This window comes from Bos indicus x Bos taurus, chromosome 2, assembly GCF_003369695.1.
Source record: "Bos indicus x Bos taurus breed Angus x Brahman F1 hybrid chromosome 2, Bos_hybrid_MaternalHap_v2.0, whole genome shotgun sequence".
Taxonomy (NCBI): domain Eukaryota; kingdom Metazoa; phylum Chordata; class Mammalia; order Artiodactyla; family Bovidae; genus Bos; species Bos indicus x Bos taurus.
Window position 1 is genome coordinate 33,795,126 of NC_040077.1, and position 26,860 is coordinate 33,821,985.

The window sequence follows — 26,860 nt, forward strand, 5'->3', positions numbered from 1 at the left end:
GTCTGTTCATCCATTTTGCAAATGTTTCTCTAAAAATTGTCAAGTCCTCCTAAATACTTTTGAGCTTTATTATTTTCTATTGAATCTAGTGTGTACATATTCAGTCACTCAGTGGTGTCTGACTCTTTGTAGCCCCATGGACTATACCCCTCCAGGCTCCTCTGTCCATGAGATTTCCCAGGCAAGAATACTGGAATGGGTTGCCATTTCCTTCTCCAGGGAATCTTCCTGACCCAGGGATCCAGCCGGTATCTCCTGGGTCTCCCTCATTGGCAGGCAGATTCTTTACCATGAGCCAGCCACCCTGGAATCCCCACTGCATCTACTATTTCCCTTTATTTCTGCCCATCTATTTTCTTTAAATTCATTTACTTTGTTTTACAGGTTATTCTCCTTTCTTTCATTAGCATTTTAAATGCCATCTGTTTATGATCACTCTCAGGGAGGCTTCATTTCACCTTTAAATCCTCAACCATGGCCTCTCTTAAAATAGACCTAGGAGGTAGGAAGCCCTGCATTCTAATTTCTGGTGCTTGATTCTTATTCCCTTTTGGCCTCCTATTGTGTATGCTTAGGCTTACAATTGGTAAAAACGAGGATATTACTAATACCTTCCTTAATTAAAATGTAGGAAGTTATTTTCATTAGAATTTAGACAGATTTCAGAGAAACCTAAACTGACACTGATAATCATTGCAGATACTAACAGACTGCTGCATATAAACACCTGCTTCAAAAGCAGTGGAGAAGAGCATAATGATCTTTGTTATACAAGATGAAATAGATTTTGAATCTAAATATGCGTGAATTATTTTAAGTAGTATATTTTAAGATCTGCCAAAGTCTTTAAATGTATAAATGTAAAAGGAAACCTAGCATTAAAAACAGAATAGATTAACAGTTTAGAAATGTTTTATGTTAGAAAGTAAGAGAAGATGAAATACAGATTGCAATGAACTTGTAATATTCTGAGGCCAAATCTTAGTGTGATGTGTATTGGCCAGTGGTTTCTTAGCCCTATCAGACTAAGGCCCTCTTGTTTAAACTTCCTGTTGTGCTCACTTGACTATCCTAAAATGATATTCAGAGGTGAGTAACCTATTTCTAAAAGGCCAACTTAATTTCTTAATTATACAGCAGGAATAAAAGGAAAGCAGCTTATAATAAAATATTTCTATCAATATGTTAATGTTTAAATATAACTACACTAGAAGATATAATATGAAATATGAAAAAATATTTGGTTTTAATAACATTAAAGGCATGATAAAACATTCCATAAAAGTACTGCCTAAAATGATAGAGCAGGAATATGAAGGAATAACAAAGTTAAAACCACTATTGGAATAAATAGTGACAGATTGGACTTATTTATATATAAATTTTTAAATAGTGAATAATCAAAATTAAATTATAAATAATGCCAAAATCAACTGGGGAGAAATTGAGAAAGTGCAATATCCTCACAAATGAATTGGCCCTTGCTTTTCAGCATAGTGTCAAAATGATTCCCTATGGGATAATGTGCAGTAATAATGCATTGCACAGGAGAAAGACATCCTACTCCTCGTAAGGACGTATATATATCCTCCAATACTGAAGAAAGACCTTGCAGACTATTCACCTTCATAAGCAATAAGAGCCAGAAGATGGATTGAAGAAGAAATGGCAATCAAAACATTTGTAGAACACAGGCATTAAAAACAAACTAGTGGTTACCAGGAGGGAGAAGGAAGGTTGGGGGCTGACATAGGAGTATGAAACCAAGAGATACAAACTACTCCGTATGAAATAAATGAGCAAGAATATATTGTACAGCAAAGGGGAATAAAGTGGTTATTTTGCAGTATGGAATATAATTTATAAAAATATTGAATCACTGTGTTGTATACCTGAAGCTAATCTAATATTGTGAATCAACAATACTACCATAAAGAAAAGACATTATGGAGGCTTTGTGGCAAATCTCTAGGGAGTTATTAAGTCATTCCAAGGGTTTATTTTTTACCTAAAAACTAATATATAATTATTTTTGTTATACATCATTTTACATATATAGGAGATCAATAATATAAAATATTTTAGAAGAAATTTAACCAATAATTTTGTGTGATTCCTATAATTATCTGTAAATTTAATAATATTGGATTCCAACAGTGTTTCAAAAAAATACTCAGATATCTTTATTTACATGTCTGCATGTCATAGCTACAAACACAGACTATAACCTGAAGTCTGAAATTTTGTATTGGTGTTAAATAACATAAGTAGTGTAGCTCGCAGTGATTAGGTTTTCCGAAATGGTGAACAACTTTTGGTAAAGTTCTGAATAAAAGGAAAAAAAAAACTGTAAAAATATTCATTCTACATGGCAGTTGTAGCTCTGAAAGGTTCATTGTATTAATATGTTAAAATACATAAAACAGGTTCAAGGCCCAGGTCATTATAAATAGACTTTTCACCTACATGAATGCCCACTGAGTCATCCGGGTCAATTTTTCAAGGTGAGAGAATAGACACCTCCCATCTCTGTAACAAAAACACCCCCACAGATGCTTGGATGGTGAAGTACTGTCACAGTTGATAATATTGGCTTATCTATGCAGCAAATTCACTGGCGTTCATTTGAAGTGGCCTCAAACACAAGCAAAGTACATGTAACAGTACCTTTCTGTGTTAACAACATTACAGATGATTCATATTTCTAAGCCATTTGCTACAAAATCCAACATATAGAAGGATAATAGAGAAAGAGGATTGAAAGGCAGGGTTAAGGTTTTGAAATACAGTTTAACTATTTGCTTGAGCTCAATGTTCTCCAATCTCATGTGTGCAGTAAAGTTACCTGAAAGTTAAAGTGAAGTCGCTCAGTCGTGTCCGACTCTTTGCGACCCGGTGGACTGTAGCCCACCAGGCTCCTCCGTCCATGGGATTCTCCAGGCAAGAATACTGGAGTGGGTTGCCATTTCCTTCTCCACAAAGTTACCTAAACAGTGAAAATATGACATCAGAGTTGGGAAAAAGGCAATATCTAAGAAATCTGAAGCCCTAGAATATTTTTCAGAATTTAAATACGAAGCTATAGGTCTGGAATGTAGCCATAGAATGATGCAAAAAAAGGAAACGCTATGTAGCATATGTTACAATAACAAATTAGTGGTGTGTATAGAGGGGTTTACAAACAATGGGGTTTCCCAGAGACCTATCTGAAGGAAGGATTAATCTAACTTTGGATTCTTATATCTCTTCTGTCACAGAAATAGAAAAGAGAATGAGAATCTATATTCAAATGAGAAATACTTGGAAATATATGCCCAGAGAGCACAGTGACATTTTTAATTTGGATAGACTTGGTCATCATCATGGGTAAAACTCATGGAATGAATAGACATGCACCTCAAAGAATACATACTTTCTTTCCTACATAAATAAAAAAACTCTTAAAATCATTTCAATATTCTGTAATAACCAAATATAAATTTTTATAAATGAATGCAGTGTGATTTTTTTTCTCTAAGATGAATATGAACTAAATGATGGTTTTTTTTTTTTTTCTTGGATTATTTTTGACCTGAGTTGATTAATTGTTGTGGTCCAAAATACACAATCCATAAATTTAATTTTCAAGGCTTTATACCTCACTTGGTGCATAAAGCACATTTTGATCTCCAAAATGTACTAGTTTCATACTGAACGGGGGAAACAACAGCATAAGGCAAAATGTGTTAACAAGTTTATTTATGCAGTTTGTATGTTTCAAGCACTCTCGAGGCAGAAAGCTAATGTCTGTATAGCATTCTTCCTAATGCTAATCTTCAAGAGCTACATAATTTTATAAGTAATATCATCAACTGTATAAGAAACTTTTTGGAGTTTTTTGTTTGTTTGTTTTGGCTCTCCGTAACCAACAGACGATAGTAGCAGTGTGTTTGTAGCTCAGTCACGTCCAGCTCTGCGATTCCATGGACTGTAGCCCACCAGGTTCCTCTGTCCGTGGAATTTTCCAGGCAAGAATACTGGAGTGGGTTGCTGTTCCCTTCTCCACATCTTCCCAACCCAGGAATCAAACCCAGGTCTCCTGTATTGCAGGCAGATTCTTTACTGTCTGAGCCACTAGGGAAGCTAACAGACAATAGGTTCATCTCAAAGGAAGATGTAGCTGGTCAGTATACTTATCCTCAGTGAAGGGGTCCAGGATCTTGACACTGTGCCAAATTGTCTTTGTAAGAAAGAAATGTGAGAAGTGACCAGAGTTGGTCAAAGAGTCCAAACGTTCAAGAAGAAGTTCTGGGTATCTAATGCACAGCATGTTTTTTTTAAAAAAAGTAACTAAGTACTACCAACCCCAAACCAACCCACTGACAGTCATTTCAGTTGTAAGTTATGTTTGCCAAAGCACTCTTCTACTGTGCCTTTTTTCCTCAAAAAGTGGCCAACATGAATTCTAAATAAAAGAGAAAAAATGAGAAGAAAGGAAAGATTTAAAAATCCCCCATAGGATCCAAATTATTCAATTCAGTCCATGCAACACATCATGCTTATGCTCCGTTGCTAAGTCATGTCCAACTCTTTGTGACCCCATGGACTGGGGCTCACCAGGTTCCTCTGTCCATGGAATTTTCCAGGCAAGAATACTGGAGTGGGTCACCATTTCCTTCTCTTGTGACCCCTTACATGCACACAGATGACATTTGTCCTTCTCAATGTTACCTGAAATTCCTCTGTCTGGACTTAACACTTCTAGAATCTCTGTGAAGTATCTTATACAGGTAATAGAAGCATCTGAAGAATGCAACTGGCTTGTCACTTGTTATGGCAGAGTGGGGAGTAATACAAATAAAAGCAGGTTAGACACTATTCAGCAATTTCATGGCCAATATGATTTTAACCTTCCTTGATTAATTCATAAATTATAAAAGTCCTTCCTTGAAAAATTGTTAGGTTATAAAAAAGTTTTTGAGAAACTGAATATAGAGTTTAGACAAAAATAGGGAGTAGAGTTCTTTCTTCTATTCCAGCCTCTAATAAAAGAAGCCAGTTAACAGCTAAAGCTGCCATCTGCTCCCTGAGTGCACACCTAGGGCACGATCTTATCCTTGGATATTCACATGCCGTTCCATATGGTGGATGGTGAGCAGGTATCAACCAGCTGCATTTAGTCCCATCTGAATCAGGGTCACAATGATCATGAATTACTAACAGGTCATTCGAGACCATCTCTTTCTTAATTTTTCCTGATATTGCTTTTACAAATACTTTCCAATTTTTTAGGGCCTTTTAATCATATCAAGTCAAGCCTCCTGGGATCCACGTCGGATTCAAACCTCAACAAATACAGCACCATTAACAAGATTCCACAGCTCACTCTGAATTTTTCAGATGTCAAAGCTGAAAAAAAGAATGCATCCCCTCCTTCTTCAGATAAAACCATTATTGCGCCCAAAGTTAAAGATCGAACACACAATGTGACAGAGAAAGTTACCCAGGTAGGACATTATTTTGCTATCAATTTTCACTGTTTTTAAGGTTATTTTCTGAGGTAAGCCATTTATTTGCACTCCAATTTATCTTCGGATGTTGGGTGACCCTCTAATGTAACAAATAAATAAAACTGTAGACTCTAATTTTGTCTATTCCAGGACTAAGCAAAAATGGGCTGGCTTGGTTTATTTGTTCCCGTTGTTGCAGAGGTGATTAAGCAGCTATTCATCACATTTAGGCATTTATTGTTTTGCTACGAATCCTTGCATTAGTAAAGCATGGTATTTTACTATAATGGATGTCTATTGAAGGTTTAGGTGACTAATTGGGATTTACTCTTAACTGTGGCCCTCTTTTTTGCACTTATGCTACTAAGTAGAGTGAGGTATAAGTCACTGGACTTGGGGGAAGAACTGTCTGAGTCGAAGAAAAGTCAGAGCAAAACAGTATGTTTCTCAGGAAAAATATTTTGTTTTTAAATAAATATTGCACATCTAACTAGGGTAAAAAAAAGTACTGTCTAGCAAGATTCATGTGGTAAAGAATAGAGAAAAATGATTTTTATTTATTATATCAAAATACCAACCTAAGCAGTACCCAGCTTTTGCTTACAACGCATTTACATTGTTGGGAATTCATGACTCTAAAATTTGTGTCAAGTAAACAATTTTTTTTAAATAAACAATTTAACCTAGTATATTTGCTTAGCAAGTCATTTTATAAACTGTCACAATATAAAGATAAACTTGACCCTAATATCTATCTCCATCATTGAAGATCCTTTATTAAGAAAGGTTTTGTAATTGTAATTACTAAAACAACACTATAGTAGTTTGTACATACCGTCTTATGTGTGAGCTGAAACAGCCATGTAAAGGCCATGAGTTGGTTGTAAATAGGCCTGAGAGTCTCTGTTTATTTGAGATGAGAGCTTATACATGCCATACTCAGATACATATTTTGATATTTATGTAGTAATGAGGCTTTCTACACTTGGTATTTTGTTTTTAACTTATTCATGGTAAATTGGACTTAACAGTGGTAGATAAATGTATGTGTGTGTGCTTAGTTGCTCAGTTGTGTCCGACTCAGCAACCCCATGGACTGTAGCCCGCCAGGCTCCTCTGTCCATGGGATTATCTAGGCAAGAATACCAGAGTGGGTAGCCATTTCCTTCTCCAGGGTATCTTCCTGACCCAGGGATTGAACCCAGTTCTCCTACATTGCAGGTGGACTCTTTACCATCTGAGCCACCAGGGAAGGCCAGTAGGTGAATAGCCTACTGTTATTCATGTTGCATGGGCACCATTTTAATAGCTTTGAATTTTACTTGCAATTGTTCCTACCTTAAAAATTATCCTATTTGTAGACTATAGTCATTATATGGATATATAGGAAGTAAGAGATTTCAGAGATTGCACAGCAGTCTGGTTGCAATTCTTAAGACCGTCAGTAGCATAAATGAGTGAAGTAGTCGTGATACCAGAGCAGGCATGGGGGGGGCTACAGCAACATCAGAGCAGATGGCTGCCACTCAGCTCCAGCCAACTGTGGTCATGAAGGAAGGATTAACCCATGTTTTCAAATCTTTCAGTTTTAAAAAGAATCTGGAAATCCAGATTTGAAAATAAACTCTTTATTACTAAAAGTTGGCAAGCTAGTTCAAAATGCTTCTGCAGACCAAACAAAACACACCTTAAGGCCTGTGGGCAGACAAGCTTGGTCTTTGCAAAGTGTTCATGAGCTTGGTTCACTACAGGCCCCACCCTGTCCTGCCATGTTCAGCAGGTCCACTGTGCCAGGAGGAGATGATATACCCCCGACTCAGAGGTGGCACCCATACTGGGCGCTTTCTGAGCCTGGTGAGAGTGGAAACATACAAATGGCCCCAGTGAAATCATGGTGGTAAAGAACATAGGAGCAGAGCCGGGGGGAAATCATTATACTTTAATGGGAGATCTTTCAGAGAAGAAAAACAGATGAGATACTTAAGATGAGTCTAGAAGATTACTTATCAAACTGGGTGGTAAATGATGTTTAAAAGCATAACAGAGTCCCATGCACTTGTGCTTTAATTCTGAGTCATTTATTGTGTGACAAGAGCCATTTGTTCTGTGACATTGAGGAAAGTTTTAGTTATGACACAACTTATTTCTCAGTGTTGACATAAGAATTAAGTAGAATGATATGTCAAAAGTATTCATCAAGGTGCTATGTACATGACAAGCAGCATCAGCCATTCTTCTGTTTATCTGTGTTCTTGTATGACTTCCCCCTGCCCTCATCACCATCATTGTAGGATAATCCACACCTTGCCAGGACCTAGTCAAACAGCTGGCAGAGTAGAGTTTATGAAATGTTGAAGGAGGGAAGGCAGGCAGGAAGGCAAGAGAAGCTGGCCAAGCAAATGAGGCAAGAGATGAGATACCCAGGTGGAGAAAAAACAAGAAGAAAGTTGCGGAGGTAGAAAAGTCTGAGTGTCTTCTCAGAAAGAGTAGGTTGAGCCGGGAAGATGCATGGCTGAGCAGGGGCTTATTACAGGTCAGGAGCTGCTGGAACTTCCCCCTCTAGTTGGTTCTTCATTACCTTTCTCACAAAAATTGCATCTGGGATTGAGTAAAATGCAATAGCTGCTATCAAAAGGTTGGCATTCTTTTAAGGTCTCATGTTTCTCTTTAAAATTCCCAAGACTCGTATATTTATGTCTGTAACATTATACTATTTGTTTTAACATTAAAAAAAATGTTGTAAACTACTTACCACTGAAGGACTCAGGCTCACAAGGCCCCATAGTTTTCCAACAGCTTCTCATACTTCTCATCCAAATCATCATGGCATGCCCATCCCCACAGTTTCCAAAATACCCCAGTTGGAGAAGCAAGCAAAAATCCTTTTAAGACGCTGGGAGGTTAGAATTGGATATTGTTTTATAAAGGATCACTTTGTTTTTACCAATGTAAATACAGTGATAGGAAGGACATTCTGGAGAGAGAAGACTTAGATAGCTGTGAATCTAGCCAGAAATGATGAGAAACTGGACAACAGTTGAGACTGGAAACTAGTACCCCCATTTGCTCTCAGCAGCAAACCTTCCTGTTGTGCACATGTCAGACCAGACAAATGTATGTGCATGCTCAGCCGCTTCCAATTCTTTGTGACCCTGTTGACCATAGCCCACCAGGCTCCTCTGTCCTTGGGATTTTCCAGGCAAGAATACTAACAAGGTGGAGATCAAATATTGAGATATTCCTTCTGTAAACATAGCCCCTGAGGGGGAAAAAAAAAACAAAAAAAAAACACTTGAAGCAGAGACACTCTATAATTGTTTCCTCACTGGGTGTTTGTGAAGTTTCCTGATCGTAGTTATCACTGGAATGCCCACATTCACAAATGTAGTATCACTTGTCCCCACGTATCTGGAAATGACTTGATAGCAACTCAAAGACTTTGCTATTCTCTTTGTTATGACTGTGTAGAAGTCCTCTTTGTCAACATGCCTGCCTGCGTGACAAGTCTCTCAGCCATGTCTGACTCTTTGCGACACTTTGGAATGTACAATGTCAAGATATTCTCAACCTATTTGCTGTAGGCAGCCAGCAGTGTTTCCTTTATCAAAAGTTCTTATTTGTTTTATTCTTTTAATAAATTTGTATGGCAATCCTTTTTTCAAAAGATATCAGAGTTTTGCTCATCAGTCATTCAGTAGTGAGTTTTAAACACTCCCCTGAGCATAAACAATAGGGTAGATATTTTAAAAAGGCGTAAGTGAAAGGAACAATTCATCTCTGCTCATGTTATTCTCTCTCACCATTCGCATCTTATCTCTATCATACATTGGCTGATTACTAGTTAGCCAATTAATTACTTGCCTCCCCAGATAGAGTGAGCTCATTGAGAGGGACCATGCTGCTATCCATTCATCTATTCATTCATTCATACATCTATGTATTTTTTATTCACTCAGAAAACATTTATTGAGAGCTAGTAATAACATGTGGAGAAAGAAATGGCAACCCACTCCAGTATTCTAGCCTAGAGAATCCGTTGACAGAGGAGCCTGGTAGGCTGCTGTCCATAGGGTTGCACGGAGTCGGACATGACTGAAGTGACTTAGCATGCATGCATGCATTAGAGAAGGAAATGGCAACACACTCCAGTGTTCTTGCCTGGAGAATCCCAGGGACAGAAGAGCCTGGTGAGCTGCCATCTATGGGGTTGCACAGAGTCGGACAGGACTGAAGCGACTTAGCAGCAGTAGCAGCAGTATTAACATGTACAGTATTGATGGTGGTGGTTTAGTTGCTAAGTCATGTTCAACACTTGCAACCCAAAAAACTATAGCCCACCAGGCTCCTCTGTATATGGATTACCCAAGCAAGAATACTGGAATGAGTTGCCATTTCCTTCTCCAGGGGATCTTCCTGATCCAGGATCAAACCTGTGTCTCCTGCTTGGCAGGCAGCCCCCTGCATTTCAGGCAAATTCCTTACCACTGAGTCACATGGGAAGCCTCTTAGTTGGCTAATTCCTACCAAATTCCAATGCAATGATGAAGAGAAAACAATGAATTGGAAGAAAAGTTGGGTGGGTAAAGAGCAAAGGTCTGCCTTCACTATGTGGTTCTCAGTTCAGTTCAGTCTCTCAGTCATGTCTGACTCTGAGACCCCATGAACTGCAGCACGCCATGCCGCCCTGTCCATCACCAACTCCCAGAGTTTACCCAAACTCGTGTCATTGAGTCCATGATGCCATCCAACAGTCTCATCCTCTGTCATCCCCTTCTCCTCCTGCCCTCGATCTTTCCCAGCATCAGGGTCTTTTCAAATGAGTCAGCTCTTCGCATCAGCTGGCCAAAGTATTAAAGTTTCAGCTTCAACAGCAGTCCTTCCAACAAACACTCAGGTCTCTTTTAGGACTGATCTCCTTTAGGATGGACTGGTTGGATCTCCTTGCAGTCCAAGGGACTCTGAAGAGTCTTCTCTAACACCACAGTTCAAAAGTATCAATTCTTCGGCTCTCAGCTTTCTTTGTAGTCCAACTCTTACATCCATACATGACTACTGGAAAAACCATAGCCTTAACTAGACGGACCTTTGTTGACAAAGTAACCTCTCTGCTTTTTAGTATGTTGTCTAGGTTGGTCATAACTTTCCTTCCAAGGAGTAAGCGACTTTTAATTTCATGGCTGCAGTCACCATATGCAGTGATTTTGGAGCCCCCCAAAATAAAGTCTGACACTGTTTCCACTGTTTTCCCATCTATTTCCCATGAAGTGATGGGACCACATGCCATGATCTTAGTTTTCTAAATGTTGAACTTTAAGCCAACCTTTTCACTCTCCTCTTTCACTTTCATCAAGGGGCTCTTTAGTTCTTCTTCACTTTCTGCCATAAGGGTGGTGTCATCTGCATATTTGAGGTTATTGATATTTCTCCCAGCAATCTTGATTCCAGCTTGTGCTTCCTCCAGCACAGCGTTTCTCATGATGTACTCTGCACATAAGTTAAACAAGCAGAGTGACAATATACAGCCTTGATGTACTCCTTTTTCTATTTGGAACCAGTCTGTTGTCCCATGTCCAGTTCTAACTGTTGATTCCTGACCTGCATATAGGTTTCTCAAGAGGCAGGTCAGGTGTTTTGGTATTCCCATTTCTCTCAGAATTTTCCATAGTTTATTGTGTTCTATACAGTCAATGGCTTTGGCATAGTCAATAAAGCAGAAATAGATGTTTTTCTGGAACTCTCTTGCTTTTTCAATGATCCAGCGAATGTTGGCTATTTGATCTCTGGTTCCTCTGCCTTTTCTAAAACCAGGTTGAACATCTGGAAGTTCATGGTTCACATATTGCTGAAGCCTGGCTTGGAGAAGTTTGAGCATTACTTTAAGCGTGTGAGATGAGTGCAATTGTGCGTTAGTTTGAGCATTCTTTGGCATTGCCTTTCTTTGAGATTGGAAAGAAAACTGACCTTTTCCAGTCCCATGGCCACTGCTGAGTTTTCCAATTTGCTGACATTGAGTGCAACACTTTCACAACATCATCTTTCAGGATTTGAAATAGCTCAACTGGAATTCCATCACCTCCACTAACTTTGTTCATAGTGGTGCTTCCTTAGGCCCACTTGACTTCACATTCCAGCATGTCTGGCTCCAGGTGAGTGATCACACCATTGTGATTATCTTGGTTGTGAAGCTCCTTTTTGTATAGTTCTTCTGTGTATTCTTGCCACCTCTTCTTAATATCTTCTGCTTCTGATAGGTCCATACCATTTCTGTCCTTTATTGAGCCCATCTTTGCATGAAATGTTCCCTTGGTATCTCTAATTTTCTTGAAGAGATCTCTAGTCTTTCCCATTCTGTTGTTTTCCTCTATTTCTTGGCACTGATCACTGAGGAAAGCTTTCTTATCTCTCCTTGCTATTCTTTGGAACTCTGCATTCAGATGCTTATATCTTTCCTTTTCTCCTTTGCTTTTCACTTCTCTTCTTTTCACAGCTCTTTGTAAGGCCTCCCCGGACAGCAATTTTGCTTTTTTGCATTTCTTTTCCATGGGGATGGTCTTGATCCCTGTCTCCTGTACAATGTCATGAACATCCATCCATAGTTCATCAGGCACTCTGTCTATCAGATCTAGTCCCTTAAATCTATTTCTCACTTCCACTGTGGTTCTCAGTAAAAGATCAAATTCTTTACTATATCTGCCCCCTTTTCCATAAAAGTAAACTGAACTTTTGTAACCTTGTATGATTCTCTTATAACTGAGGCTAGTTACAGTTCAGCTGTTAGGCTAAATTTTAGATAAAATGTACTATTCTGTTGTCAGATTTAGCTGTTACAAATTTTGTAATATCAGGTTTAAGAAAATGGCACTGTGGATTCCAAAACTTTATTGACCAATCTCATACGGCCTATCAGTCAATGCTGTAACAATGCAAGTTATAGAAGCCTGATTGAAACCATTTTAAGCAAAAAATGAAAGGAGGAGGGTCAGCTTACAGGGTCACATAACCAAAAAGTGCAGGGGTAGATGCTTTGGGCCATGGCTACCTTCATTTTTTGAATAGCTGATGAATTCTCTCTTCTCTGCCTTGCTTTCCTCATTAATAACTTCACTCTCCATCTGATGGAAGCATGTCTTTAGACTCTCTTGTCTTACATAATGCTCACAGTTCGTGATCTGATACGAAGGGCTTTCTCTCCACCAATGTCCACATCAGATTCTGAGAAAGTGAACTCTGATTGGCCAGCTTGAGTCTTGTGCTCATCCTTGTGGTGGAAGAAGTGTAGCTCCTTGACTGAGGACAACAGCAGAAAAATACAGTAGGGAATGAAGGGCTCCATGGAAGGAAAACAAAACAACAATGGCCCATTACATTGTTGAAGATAAGAATTCAGACGAACAGTATCTCATATACACAAACACACACATATACTGGATAAATAAATATGTTGGATAAGCTCTAGAGACACAGAAGAATAAAACCTAGTGTGTGCATGTTAAGTTGCTTCAGTTGTGTTCAGCTTTTTGCAACCCAATGGACTGTAGCCCACCAGGCTCCTCTGTCCATGGGATTCTCCAGGCAAGAATACTTGAGTGGGTTGCCATGCCCTTCTCCATGGGATCTTTCCAACCCAGGGATCAAACCTGCATCTCTTACATCTCCTGTATTGGTAGTAGAGTTCTTTCCTACAAGTGTCACCTGGGAAGCCCATAAAACCTAGTACCAGTAGTCAAGTACTACCTGGAGAAAAATGATACAAGAATATATAATAATAGTATTTGCAACTAATTGCAGAAGGCAAAGACAACCCACTCCAGTACTCTTGCCTGGGAAATCCCATGGATGGAGGAGCCTGGTAGGCTGCAGTCCATGGGGTCACGAAGAGTTGGACACGACTGAGCGACTTCACTTTCACTTTTCACTTTCATGCACTGGAGAAGGAAATGGCAACCCACTCCAGTGTTCTTGCCTGGAGAATCCCAGGGACGGGAGCCTAGCGGGCTGCTGTCTATGGGGTCACACAGAGTCGGACATGACTGACGTGACTTAGCAGCAACAGTATAATAAATGCTACAAGACCATATTATGAAACTAAAGGTAGATTGAGTTGCCTTTGTAGACAGTACTGGCCAAATTATGAGCAAGTTATTCTGTAACTTATTACTTTATTACTTAAAAAGAATATCTGGTGAACTTAATAGAAACTCATATTGTGATCATCAGAAAGAAAAAACATATAATGAGGAAGAGAATACTAGTTCACAAGTATAGTTTTCCGAGAGCTTTATTAAGGAGAATACTCAAAATAATTAGTTTTGAGAATAATCACACAGAAACTTAGACCACAAGAAAGAAATTTCTGAATGTTTAGAAGGTCATATAATTTTGAAATATACATACAACTTTAAACCTAAAATAAATTCTCATTATTTGGGATTTATTAAAGTATATTGTTGGCATGAAAATAGAATTAAGATAGATTTAATAATAGGTGACATTGGTTGAGCATTTACTGTGTCAGACTCTATGCCAAGTGGTTTAACAGATTATCAATTTTAATCCACATGAAAGTCCTATAAGTTGATACTATTATTATCATCTCTATTTCATAGAAGAGGAATCAAGCTTAGAGAGAAGGAAGCACCTTGCCTAGGTCACACAGTAAATGGCAAAAGTAGCTTTCAGACTGAGATCATCTGACTCCAAAATGAAGTTCTTAATCTCTAAAGTATATCCTCTTTAATTCTGTTTTCTGTGAAAAATACCTGTAACATTTGGCAGTATGGACAAATATCATAATCTAAAAGTCTGCTAGTAACTAATTAGAGAAGTGAGTCTATAGAAATAAGAGAATGTAGTATATTTTCTCTAAAATTCCTCAAACTCTTCAAAAAGCCAAATAAAGTGATCCTTAATAGATTCATTATCTCTTGTTTAAGTTCACATCCCATTTTTTAAGCTAATTGTTTGTTAGGATAAAGGTTTTGTGTTTTGTTGGTGGCATGCCACTTAGTGGCAGGAGAAGCAAAATTACACTGATAAAACTGATAACAAGAGCTCAAAGTATGTAACATTTCACTTCCACTGAACTTTATCCATTGTAAATATGCTCATTATCTCTTTATGTCATTCAGTGCTCTCAATTTATACTTACTTTTGACAGAACTCTAAAACAGTATTTCTAACTCAGTACTTATTTATCAGTGGAGATTGATTTATAATGGAGAGACAGCATTAATTTCATATTATTATCTAATGTTTAAAAATATAAATCTGTGTAATTTGTATATATCAATTATACCTCCATAAATCTAAAAAATTATATATTGTCTCAAGCTTAATAGTACAAAATTTGTTAATGCTTTGTTTAGTTTCGCTCAAATTGATAAACTTAGCCCTAAACTTTCTTCTATGACAGTAATAAAAATATCTTCCAGACGCAACTGTAAGTTAAAAATACTTTTCAATAATAATGTCATTTTAATTCTGACTGCAGTTCAGATTCTGACACCAACTGGGTGCTCTACAATTCAACTCAGTTCTGCCACTGTCTACCCAGAAATCATGACAGATGCCATGGATTAAGGGCTCAGTTTCTCAAGACTGCCCCCCACTTCAGATGCCAATTACAATTCCAGGTGTTACCCGTGATTCTGACCAACTGGATGTAAATTGGATTACAGCCCCTCCTTTACTTACATTAACTTGCTAGAGACACAGAATTTAGGAACCTTTTATTCACTTGATTACCAATTATTACAAAATATGTTACCAATCAACAACCAGCTGAAGAGATTCATAGAGTGAGACCTTGAATGAAGGCACTTATGTCCCTGCAGTGTTTGGACTCAGCCTGATGGCATAAGGAAGAGTTCTGTTCCACCAGCTTGGAAGCTCTCTGAACCCCCTCCTTTTTAGGGTTCTTTGTAAAGCTTCATTACATAGGCATGAATGATTATTTCATTGACTATTGTCTATGGATTCAACTTCTAGCCCTTTCCTCCCTGGAGGTGAGGAGCACAGGAGGGGGCCTGAAAGTTCCAACCCTTTGATCAAGTGATTGCTTCCTCCGTTGACCCCCACTTTGTCCTCAGGTGATTAGAGTCTTTTCAAAATCATTTCACTGACATAAGAAATTCCAAAGGTTTAAGAGTTTTGTTCCAGGAATGGGGCCTATGACTAAATGTATATCTTATAAATCGCAGTTATCACAGTCATGAATTAAAAATAACACTTAATTGAAAAATCGATGTTCCAACAGTATTTTTATAAATCCTCATTGATGCTGTAGTCTTGAAATTACAAAAAAACAACATACAACTTCTACAGCATGATTTAAATGTTTTCATAAACCTCATTTTTTGCCTAAACTCATGGAGCATGCAAACCTCTATAAAAACCATACCAATCATCTTGAGCTACCATGAAAAGAAAGTGAAAGTGAAATTGCTTAGTCATGTCCGACTCTTTGCGACCCCAGGGACTGTAACCTATCAGGCTCCTCTGACCATGGGATTTTCCAGGAAAGAATACTGGAGTGGTTTGCCATTTCCTTCTCCATAAATAGTTAATAATCACAAAAGAGCAAGTAAAATTTGAAATGTAATGCGGGAGTCCCAAATTGCCTCTGAACACTTCCAGTTTAATATGACATTACTTTTTGCATCTATTGTCTTATTGTTGTTTATAGAATACCATCAGACTTGGTTCAGCAAAACAGAAATCACCATCTAGTATTTTCCCCGTATTCTGGATTTGCTCTATGTCTAAACTGAAATGGAAAACAATATATGTGAATACTGTAAGTAGGAGTAAAGCACACTCATCAGGATAATTATTGACTCAATATTCGTGAGTGCTTACTAAATATAAGTCAAAGTGTATGTACAACGCTGCTACAGAAATGTATACGTCAATGTCTTTGCCTTTAGGGGCCTTTGATTGAATACAAAGCCTGGATCTTTGAGATCCTCAATTATGTTTTCTAGTTCTCCCTGGGCAAATAAATATATTATATAACCTAGTCAATGATGAGGAGAAGGCATAATGTAGCCAGCCATTTAGGTAGCAACTGACTCGTGCAAACATGTTGTATGTTATATACATATTAAATATTAAAATGATGTTCATTACTTTGAAAAAAGTGTATAATTTAAAAAAGTAATATTAATTTTCTTTTTTTTTTTTTGGCTCCGCTGGGTCTGCAGTGCTGTGTGTGTGTGTGAGCTTTCTCTGGCTGCAGAGAGCAGGGGCTGCTCTCTAGCTGTAGTGCACAAGCTTCTCATTGTGGTGGCTTCTCTTGTTGCAAAACACAGGTCGTAAGGTCCACAGGCTTCAGTATTTGCAGCACATGGGCTCAATAGTTGCAACTTGCAGGCCTGTTTGCTCCAAGGCATATAGAATCTTCCAGGATCAATGGATGGAACCCATGTTTCCTGCATTGGCAAGCATATTTCTACCCACACCACCACCAGGGAAGTCCTAATTTTCTATTTTTACTAATTGCTATATGCACATCAAAACTGATCACTTGCTGACATATTCAAAATTGAAATAAAATTTCAGTTCAGTTTTAAACCTCTAAATTACCTCAAAGGTTATACTTCTCTATATTCTAAATGATGAAGGAATAACATCTCTGATCGGCACTTCACCCTACCTTGTAAAGCAAGCATTTATGTATAATTGCTTTTTAAAAGCACCTGTTTGGTTTTCTACATTCATTAGACATTTTTTAATGGAAGGAGGAAAAATACCCACTTAAAAAGTTCTGTTAATGGCACCCCACTCTAGTACTCTTGCCTGGAAAATCCCATGCACGGAGAAGCCTGATGGGCTGCAGTCCATGGGGTCGCGAAGAGTCGGGCACGACTGAGTGACTTCACTTTCATTTTCACTTTCATGCATTGGAGAAGGAAATGGCAACCCACTCCAGTATTCTTGCCTGGAGAATCCCGGGCACAGAGGAGCCTAGTGGGCTGCTGTCTATGGGGTCGCACAGAGTCGGACACGACTGAAGCGACTTAGCAGCAGCAGCAGCAGCCAAAGAAATCAGATTGAAAATAGATGATTGAAATAAAGAAGTAAAATACCAATGGTCAGAAGAGACAGGTAAAAATAATTTAGTTTAGCATACAGAGCAATAGCCTGGTTCCTATGGCAACCAAGGCAGAGATTGCAGTTATCTGTTGCCAAGATGGTTCAGCTTTTATCCCCCCCAGTAGTATAAGCCTTGGGTTAAAGTTGAACTCTGGGACAGAAAGGAAGCGCTGAACTGGGAGTTCGTATGTACTTTTGCCTGATGGCCTAGAGTTCGGGACAAACACAGTTCAAGGTGAGTTGCCAAATGAGAGTGGGCAGAGCAGTACATTTTTCATGTTTCATAGGATAAGAATTAACTAAAGGATTTTTATCAGGTATGGAAATTCAGAGCAGACGTGGAATTTTCACAGACCCAAACAACCCAAGGTCTTGTACTATCAAGTGGCTGTGGACTGTTTCTTGAGTAAGGGAGTAAATTCAACCATGGCATCTAATTTGAAGAAAATCCCAAATAAGAAAGTAAGATAAAAAATAATAATAATAATAAAAGATCCCATTGGTTATATTGGTGGTAAATTGTGGTAAAAATAATATATTTTCCCCTTCTTAGTTCTACTTCTGTGTATTATGCTAATCACATTTACAATGGAAAATATGTAGTTAGATAATAAACCCTCTAAAACTCAATTGCTCCAAAAGAGTTCTTTAAAAAGCAGTTAATCTTCATAGAATTGTAAAATTTAAAGGAAACTTAAATATCACCTTCCCTAGGTTTTTGGTTTATTTTTTGAAACTTCTTGATCAATGGAATCATCTGGTTCTCTCTCCCTTCCTCTGTCCGTGTCCTGCCACCCTCTGGAAATTCAGTTTCAGTGGAGCCTGAGGACTGTGAGTTTTTAACAATTCCTATTCCACATTATTAAGATCAGGCAAATTTGGGAAACAGGGGTATGGCCAAATGTTTTTATTCTGCCTATAAAGTTAGAGCTGAAAAGAGAACCCAGTAGAGACCTAGTTTTTGTATTTCCTCATTATTATTGTGCATTATTACTCTTTCCGTATATTTCTCAATGAGGTAACTGGCTCAGTTATATATCCTTGTGACGTTTAAATTACAATATACTTGTCTTTTAAATAAAACATACTAATTCATATTTACACAATTCATGTTGGAGAAGTAGGCTTACTTTCATGGGGGAGCTACTGAGTCCAGGAAATGGTACTGCTATATTGATTTCTCAGGTTAGACCCTCTAAGAAACAATGTCCATTTAAGAGAATTTGCCTAAGCCAAACTAGGAAAATTAACACAATAAAAGTTCTGTGAAGTCCTAAATTAAAGAAGTCTGAAAAAATTACCCAACACTTCTTGAACATTGTTGATAACAGAATTCATTTTGTCTTTTTCTGTATATAACATCTATCAATATCCTGAACTCATATTTGAGGGAAGATTTTTTAGGAAATACTAGCCTAGACAAAATGTTTTCTTCACAGGTAACTGTGAGGACTATATTCAACACAAGCATGTATAATATTAGAAACTTTAAAACTTTCAAAAGAAAGAAGGTTAGGATTAGCATGAGGTAATGGTGACGTGAAGGAGACAGTGTGTAAGAGGAAGTACATTTTTCGTCCTTGTTTTAACGAAGTCCACTCAGGCTTTTTCCTAACCATGTACCAAATATACAACTCAGTTTAAAGTAACTAGAAGAAAGCACCATACATAGTTCCTTCTCTGTTTTAAACACCATGTTTAATGTCTTTTTCTGTTTTAAATGTATTGGTTACAAAAGCACCTGTATTTTGAAGCCTACTCAATGTAGAAATGGAAAAATATGGGATGCAAAGTCACACATACAAAGTGTCTAAGTCTTTATTCTGAGATTAACCTGGCTAAAGCTGGCCATAGAGCTGAGAATGGAGAACCCTCTTTTTCTGCCCCTTGGCCCAGTGTCCTAAGGTCAGTGGCAGTAAGGATGCTACCATAATGGTGGGAATAGAGACAAGGGGAGAGAACCAGAGTGAGAGACCCTGCAGTGTGAGAACCAGAGGACACAACCATGCTATTCTCCACATTTCCTTGGCTCCTCAGTTTCCTGTGGGTGTCTCAGTTCTCCATTTCAGATGTTGCAGAAAATACTAAAAAATAGTCTGCAGCCAGATTTCGTTTCTGGCGCCTGTTGATCCTTCTTTCATTTGAAGTGAAGGGTCAAACTGAGAAATCCCTATACCATCATGAGGAGCACAGGCTTAATTTTCAGGTCATGGGAACAACACTAGGTGAGATTGAGAATGTAAGTCAAAGGGGAAAAGAATGTAGGAGTGAGAAATAATCTAGTTTCGTGGTTAACTGGCAGCTGTCATTTGAGCTGTACAATCCTGTTTCTGGTGATAAGCTGTCATTTGTAAATTATGTCCATAGCTATATCCATTATTCATGGGTTAGTACTGGGAAAGAGTGATTTCAGGCGCCTACATTTTCCGACCTGCAGGCACCTGAATTACCTCCAAAACTGACTACTCTATTACCTCTCATGCCCTCTCATTTTTTTTTTCTACCATTGTCAGATCCTACCAGCCTACTCCTTGTTTCCTGTGAAGAAAGACTTCTTCTTTCTCTTTCCTAGGTCTTCTTTCTTAGAAATGAATGAATAAACTCTGATGAATACGTCACTTTAAGTCTAGTAAACGGACAACTGCAAGCATGGAATTTCAGTGTAAAGCTAACTTAAAAAAAAAATATTTTCCAAAGAATAAGTATTCCTTTCCACTCTACGCAATCTATTACTTAAAAGTGAGTAAAAGCTAAGGCATGAATAAACCTGCTAGATATTTAAATAGAGAGTCTTCATTACCATATTTTTGCATTTTAGAATCGTTTAATATTATTTATATAATAAATTAGAATAACCATGTGGCTTCTTCTTCTGATTAGCCATTTTAAGATTTTGAATATGTTTCTTACACACATTATCTCAAATTTGTCTTCCTTTTGCATCCAAAGTGCTCCTTTAGAATCACTGAAGAAGAGAGGTAAACAATCACTGTGCAGGGAGGTTGAAAGACTGTCACTTTGGAGACAGTTTTGTTTCATCCTGAATCGGCAAACTCCCTTTTTTTAAGGTCCAGGAAAACAACAGAGACACAGATGCCATAGTCCCTATTTCATTTCCATGCAGTGTTTTTGTGTGGCATATCAAACTGCCAAGGAAAGGATTCTCCCACATTAGATCAATTAGGTCAATCCTGACAGTGGTCTCTCTGGTTTCTTTGCCATGTTTTTGACTTAGCAATAAAGAAAAAAATAGAATGTAATTGAAATATCCTAATGCTATTTTTAAGGAAAACTCCTTTACATAATATAAAACTTGCTTTAATGCAATGTTTTGAAACTAGTGCTCTTTAGAGTGCTAAGTGCCAATAAGCAGGATGGGGCATTGGGACTTCCACACCACCCCCAAATTCAGTCAAACCAGCTTCATTCTCAGTAGCTTTTTATGTATTAGCCTTCTTTTAAGGGCATGTGTGTGGATTTTAAAGAACTTGAAAGGGCCAGGCACTCTAAACAAACTTCGGTCTAGCTCTGCTGTTTAGAGAAGGCAATGGCAACCCTCTCTAGTATTCTTGTGTGGAAAATCCCATGGATGGAGGAGCCTGGTGGGCTGCAGTCCATGGGGTCACTAAGAGTCGGACAAGACTGAGCAACTTCACTTTCACTTTTCACTTTCCTGCTTTGGAGAAGGAAATGGCAACCCACTCCAGTGTTCTTGCCTGGAGAATCCCAGGGATGGGAGAGCCTGGTGGGCTGCCGTCTATGGGGTCGCACAGAGACGGACACCGACAGAAGTGACGTAGCAGCTCTGCTATTTATTTTTTGCTTTCCTTTACCAAAACTGCTTAGAGTTTTTCATTGATTCTGGTCATCAAGTTCCCATTTTTATAGAAAACTTGCAGTTAAGTGAATTATTCAGAGCCTCACAAGTTGTTAACTACACACTCCAGACTAGAACCTTTATTTCTGTTTGGATTCCAGGGTTTTTCTCACTTGACACTCCCACTCAGGAGCAGGACCATTTTAATTCCTGCATCTTCTCCTTTCCATTAAAACTGTCAGAGTCCCAGAATTCCCAGTCTTCTGATACAACTCCTTCAAACCTCAACCCTCTTCTCCATAAGATCAATGTCTCAAGAAGTATAAACAGAGATACTACCAGAAGAAATCAGAGTTTTCATAACTACTTAAAACCAAGCAATCAAACAGCAGGCTACTCTTATGAACATGAACAGTCTATTATTTGCCTCTAGAACCAGTCCATCCTAAAGGAGACCAGTCCTGGGTGTTCTTTGGAAGGAACGATGCTGAGGCTGAAACTCCAATACTTTGGCCATCTCATGTGAAGAGTTGACTCATTGGAAAAGACCCTGATGCTGGGAGGGATTGAGGGCAGGAGGAAAAAAGGGTACGACAGAGGATGAGATGGCTGGATGGCATCACCGACTCAATGTACATGAGTTTGAGTGAACTCCGGGAGTTGGTGATGGACAGGGGGGCCTGGCGTACTGCAGTTCATGGGGTTACAAAGAGTTAGACATGACTGAGTGACTGAACTGAACTGAACTGATAGGACATAAAATTAACTTTGTGGGGAAGCAAACAACTTTTTTTTCAACACAGTCACTAAAATTTAGACTGTTATTACTCATTTGTTCCAAAAATATTCTCAGAAAAAAAGAATCTAACACTACTTTTACGCCAGCAGGTTTAAATGTAAACTTGATATTAAATGTCAAGGAGAGACACAATATAAAAGAATATAAAAAAGCAACAGAAAAAGCAATGAGTTTCTGTTTCTTAAGATATTATTTTTATCATTGAAAAAAGAATTACTAAATATTGTCAAGAACAGTAATTCATGTTGCAGAATCTCTCTTTACTTGTATCAGTTCAGTTAAGTCACTCGGTTGTGTCCTACTCTTCGGGACCCCGTGGACGGCAGCACACCAGGCTTCGTCTCCATCACCAACTTCTAGAGCTTGCTCAGACTCATGTCCATCAAGTTGGTGATGCCCTCCAACCTTCTCATCCTCTGTCATCCCCTTCTCCTCATGCCTTCAATCTTTCTCAACATCAGGGTCTTTTCTAAAGAGTCACGTCTTTGCATCAGATGGCCAAAGTATTAGAGATTCAGCTTCAGCATCAGTCCTTTCAATGAATATTCAGCATTTCCTTTAGGATTGACTGGTTGGATCTCTTTGTTGTCCAAGGGACTCTCAAAAGTCTTCTCCAATACCACAGTACAAAAACATCAGTTTCTCGGCACTCAGCTTTCTTTATGGTCCAACTCTCACATCCATACATGACTACTGGAAAAACTGTAGCTTTGACTAGATGGACCTTTGTCGACCAAGTAATATCTCTGTTTTTTAATATGCTGTCAAGGTTTGCTATAACTTTTCTTCCAAGGGTCAATCATCTTTTAATTTCATGGCTGCAGTCACCTTCTGCAGTGATTATGGAGCCCCCCAAAATAAGTCTCTCATTGTTTCCATTGTTTCCCCATCTATTTGCCATGAAGCGATGGGACCGGATGCCATGATCTTCTTTTTTTGAACATTGAATTTAAGCCAGCTTTTTCACTCTCCACTTTCACTTTCATCAAGGGGCTCTTTAGTTCTTTGCTTTCTGCCATAAGCGTGGTGTCATCTGCGTATCTGAGATTATTGATATTTCTTCTGGCAATCTTGATTCCAGCTTGCCTCATACAGCCCAGCATTTCGCATGATGTACTCTGCATATAAGTTAAATTAGCAGGGTAACAATATACAGCCTTGACGTAGTCCTTTTCCAATTTGGAACTAGTCTTTTGTTCCATGTCTGGTTCTAACTGTTGCTTCTTGACCTACATACAGATTATTCAGGAGGCAAGTAAAGTGGTCTGCTGTTCCCATCTCTTGAAGAATTTTCCACAGTTCGTTGTGATCCACACAGTCAAAGGCTTTGGCATACTCAATAAAGCAAAAGTAGATGTCTTTCTGGAATTCTCTTGCCTTTTCTATGATCCAGTGGACATTGGCAATTTGATCTCTGGTTCCTCTGCCTTTTCTAAATCCAGCTTAAAAATCTGGAAATTCTCAGTTCACATACATTGAAGCCTAGCTTGTAGAATTTTGAGCATTACTTTGCTAGCATGTGTGGTGAGTGCAATTGTGTGGTGATTTGAATATTCTTTGGCATTGCTTTTCTTTGGGATTGGGATAAAAACTCAACTTTCCAGTCCTGTGGTTACTGTTGAGTTTTCCAAATTTGCTGGCATACTGAGTGCAGCACTTTTACAGCATCATCTTTTAAGGTTTGTAATAACTCAGCAGGAATTCCATCACTTCCACTAGCTTTATTCATAGTAATGCTTCCTAAGGCTCACTTGACTTTGCATTCCAGGATGTCTGGCTCTAGGTAAGTGATCACACCATCATGGTTATCTGCGTCATGAAGATATTTCTTGTATAGCTTTTCTGTGTATTCTTGCCACCTCTTCTTAATATTTTCTGCTTCTTTTATGTCCATGCCATTTCTGTCTTTTATTGTGTCCATCTTCATATGAAATTTTCCTTGGTATCTCTCATTTTCTTGAAAAGATCTCTAGTCTTTCCCATTCGATTGTTTTCCTCTATTTCTTTGCATTGATCACTTTCATTGTATGTAAAATTACAATTCATATCAAAAGAGTACATAGCATTTGTTGTCCACCTGAAACTTTCACAACATTATCAATCAGCTATGCGCTAATACAAAATAAAAAGTTTACTAAAAATGAAAAAGAAGACCAAATAACAAAATACAGAAATACATGCCTCATGCATAGAAGAAATAACCTGAAACTTGATTTAGCCAGCATGGCCCCTTGTCCACAGTATTTGAAGAGGTTACAGTGTAACATTTTGAAATTATTAGTTTTAATGTAAGACTTTTATTAAAATATGTTTGACATGGTTAACACACATATCTCTGCTTCTCACCCATATGGAATATAAATTAACTATTTTAAAATTTATGAAATTCACAAATTAAATTTGAGAACATTTTAAGATCAGAAATATGCTTCATTATTTGTTCTGCCTTCTATTTTTATTTCCATAGCTTATGGAGAGTTAATTCCTTTTTATCCCTTCCTCATCATCAACTCTTGAGAATAAACTCAGAGCACAATCACTAGTGCATAACAGTTTTAGGAATTTTAAGTTACAACATGTAAAAATTAACCTGATAATAGTTGAAATATGTTGCAATACTTACGTTCAGTTGGCACTTGATATTCAGTTTGTGTTCCAGAAAGCATTGAGAATAGACTTTGATATTTTCAAGGAAATATTTAGTTTAGTGTAGGTACCCAGTAGAGGAAAGGAAAGTTTCCTGATTAATCTATAAGGCCTAGGAGAAACTGCTTCTGCAACATTTTCAATTTCCCAAGGTTCTGTAACTGTAGAAAGCAGCAGACATCAATAATACCATTCTCTTCTCTTACTTTGGCTTAATGCTTAACCTGAGTGACCTGCTGCACACCTTGATTCTGGTTCAATCTGTTAGCTTAATGTATCTATTTAAAAGTACTGGAATTGTCTGAAACAGTTATTTCCAACACTGTCTTAGAAAACTTTGTTTTAATGGTTAATTCCTTTTTTGTACTAGAACCCACATGAAGTAACTTTAACATATATCCTTTGGAACCAACTCTTCTGATCTGTCTGGAAAGCAAAGACACACACACACACAGCAGAAGACATTTGAATACTTCCTCTCCTCAAAGCCCTCTTAACCCTATGCGTGCTTTTCCCCCTTCCCTGCCTCTTGTAGGCTCACTGCTCACAGACGCATACTAGGCAACTATCCCCTTTCAGTTCCACTTGCTCCACTTATGACAAGGACCGGAGGTTTGTTCCAGGTGATTCCTAGACTTACAGGATTATCATCCTTTTCTTTATATATCAAATCCTACCCATTTCTGAAACTTGTATTATCTCCAGGTAAATTTTTCAGGCTTCACAGCTTTCATTGACCTCTCCCATCATTTTTCTTCTTATTTTTTGGCCACGCCAAACAGTCTGTGGGATCTTAGTTCCCTGACCAGGGATCGAACCCATGTCCCCTGTAGTGAAAGTTCAGAGTCTTAACCACCAGGTTACCACACTAAGGAAGCACCAATCTCTCCCATCTTTAAACTCTAAGAATACTTAGTTTATTTTCACACAACTAAATAATTTATTTCCACAATGCTTTGTATCTCTTAGTGGATGGATAACTGATAGGTAGGTAGATAGATGGGCTTCCCAGGTGGATCAGTGCTAAAAAAAAAAAAAAAAGTCTGTCTGCCAATGCAGGAGATGTGAGTTCAATCCCTGGGTCAGGAAGATACCTTAGAGGAGGATATGGCAATCCACTCCAGTATTCTTGCCTGGAAAATCCCATGGACAGAAGCATCTGGCAGGCTACACCCTATGGGGTTGGAAAGATGTGATAGATAATTTGTGTGTATGTGTAAGGGCATGAGTTTCTTTCATCTCCCTATACCTTAAGAAATAGAACGTATCACATCTTTTAAAAACATGCCCCCAAAGAACATGGCATACCAATCAATTGGTAATTAGGCTAAATAAAATGTCATTTTACATGGTACATTCTTGGCACTCACATGAGAAAATTCTAACTTCTGATGATGTTTTTATGGTAAGAAGGAATAAGGACCTCATTTGGCTATTCATTTAATATTTCTGAGTTTCTAATAAGTGCTAAGCAGCTCAAATAAGACACTTGAAAATTAACTGTATTTCTCCTTTTATATATTTTCTTATTTTTAACGAATAAGGAAAAAGGTAAGAAACAAAGGGGAGATACTATGCCAGACAACAAACCTTGAGTTGGAAAGTCTGGACTGAGCTGTGAGAGACTGAGACTCTGATACCATTAGCTTCTGAGTGAAGATAAGAGAATGTTACCTGGACTTGAGTTCTAGCCCTGATTACTCAATACTGCCAATGTTATTGGCTACATTATTTGATCCTTCTTTGTCGTGGATCCCTAACTAGCCTCTAAGTCAGAATAATATTTTTCTTCATGTAGGCACTCTTTAACGTTTCAGGTCAGGTCTAAGGCATTCTCCAGATACATGTGGACTGTCTGCTCTAACAGGCCATGGTGTTAGGAAGTCTGGTTACAATGCTGACGTATCTTTGCCATCAGATCAACCGGGCAAAGATAGAACGATTAGCAGAATCCCTAATGACTTGTGCTAAAGACTCCACTGTGGAGAAAGGAGTTAACAGTGAGCAGAGAAGGGA

At 38.2% G+C, this 26,860-nt stretch overlaps 1 protein-coding gene across 4 annotated transcripts in view; it reads left to right on the forward strand.

The window, feature by feature from the left end:
• Nucleotides 1-26,860, forward strand: part of KCNH7 (potassium voltage-gated channel subfamily H member 7) — a 531,702-nt gene that overhangs the window by 400,235 nt on the left and 104,607 nt on the right. For all 4 annotated transcript variants that reach the window (XM_027559164.1, XM_027559174.1, XM_027559183.1 and 1 more), the window contains one exon: nt 5,272-5,486. In XM_027559164.1, coding sequence (XP_027414965.1) covers nt 5,272-5,486 — 215 coding nt within the window. The remainder of the gene's footprint in view (nt 1-5,271; nt 5,487-26,860) is intronic.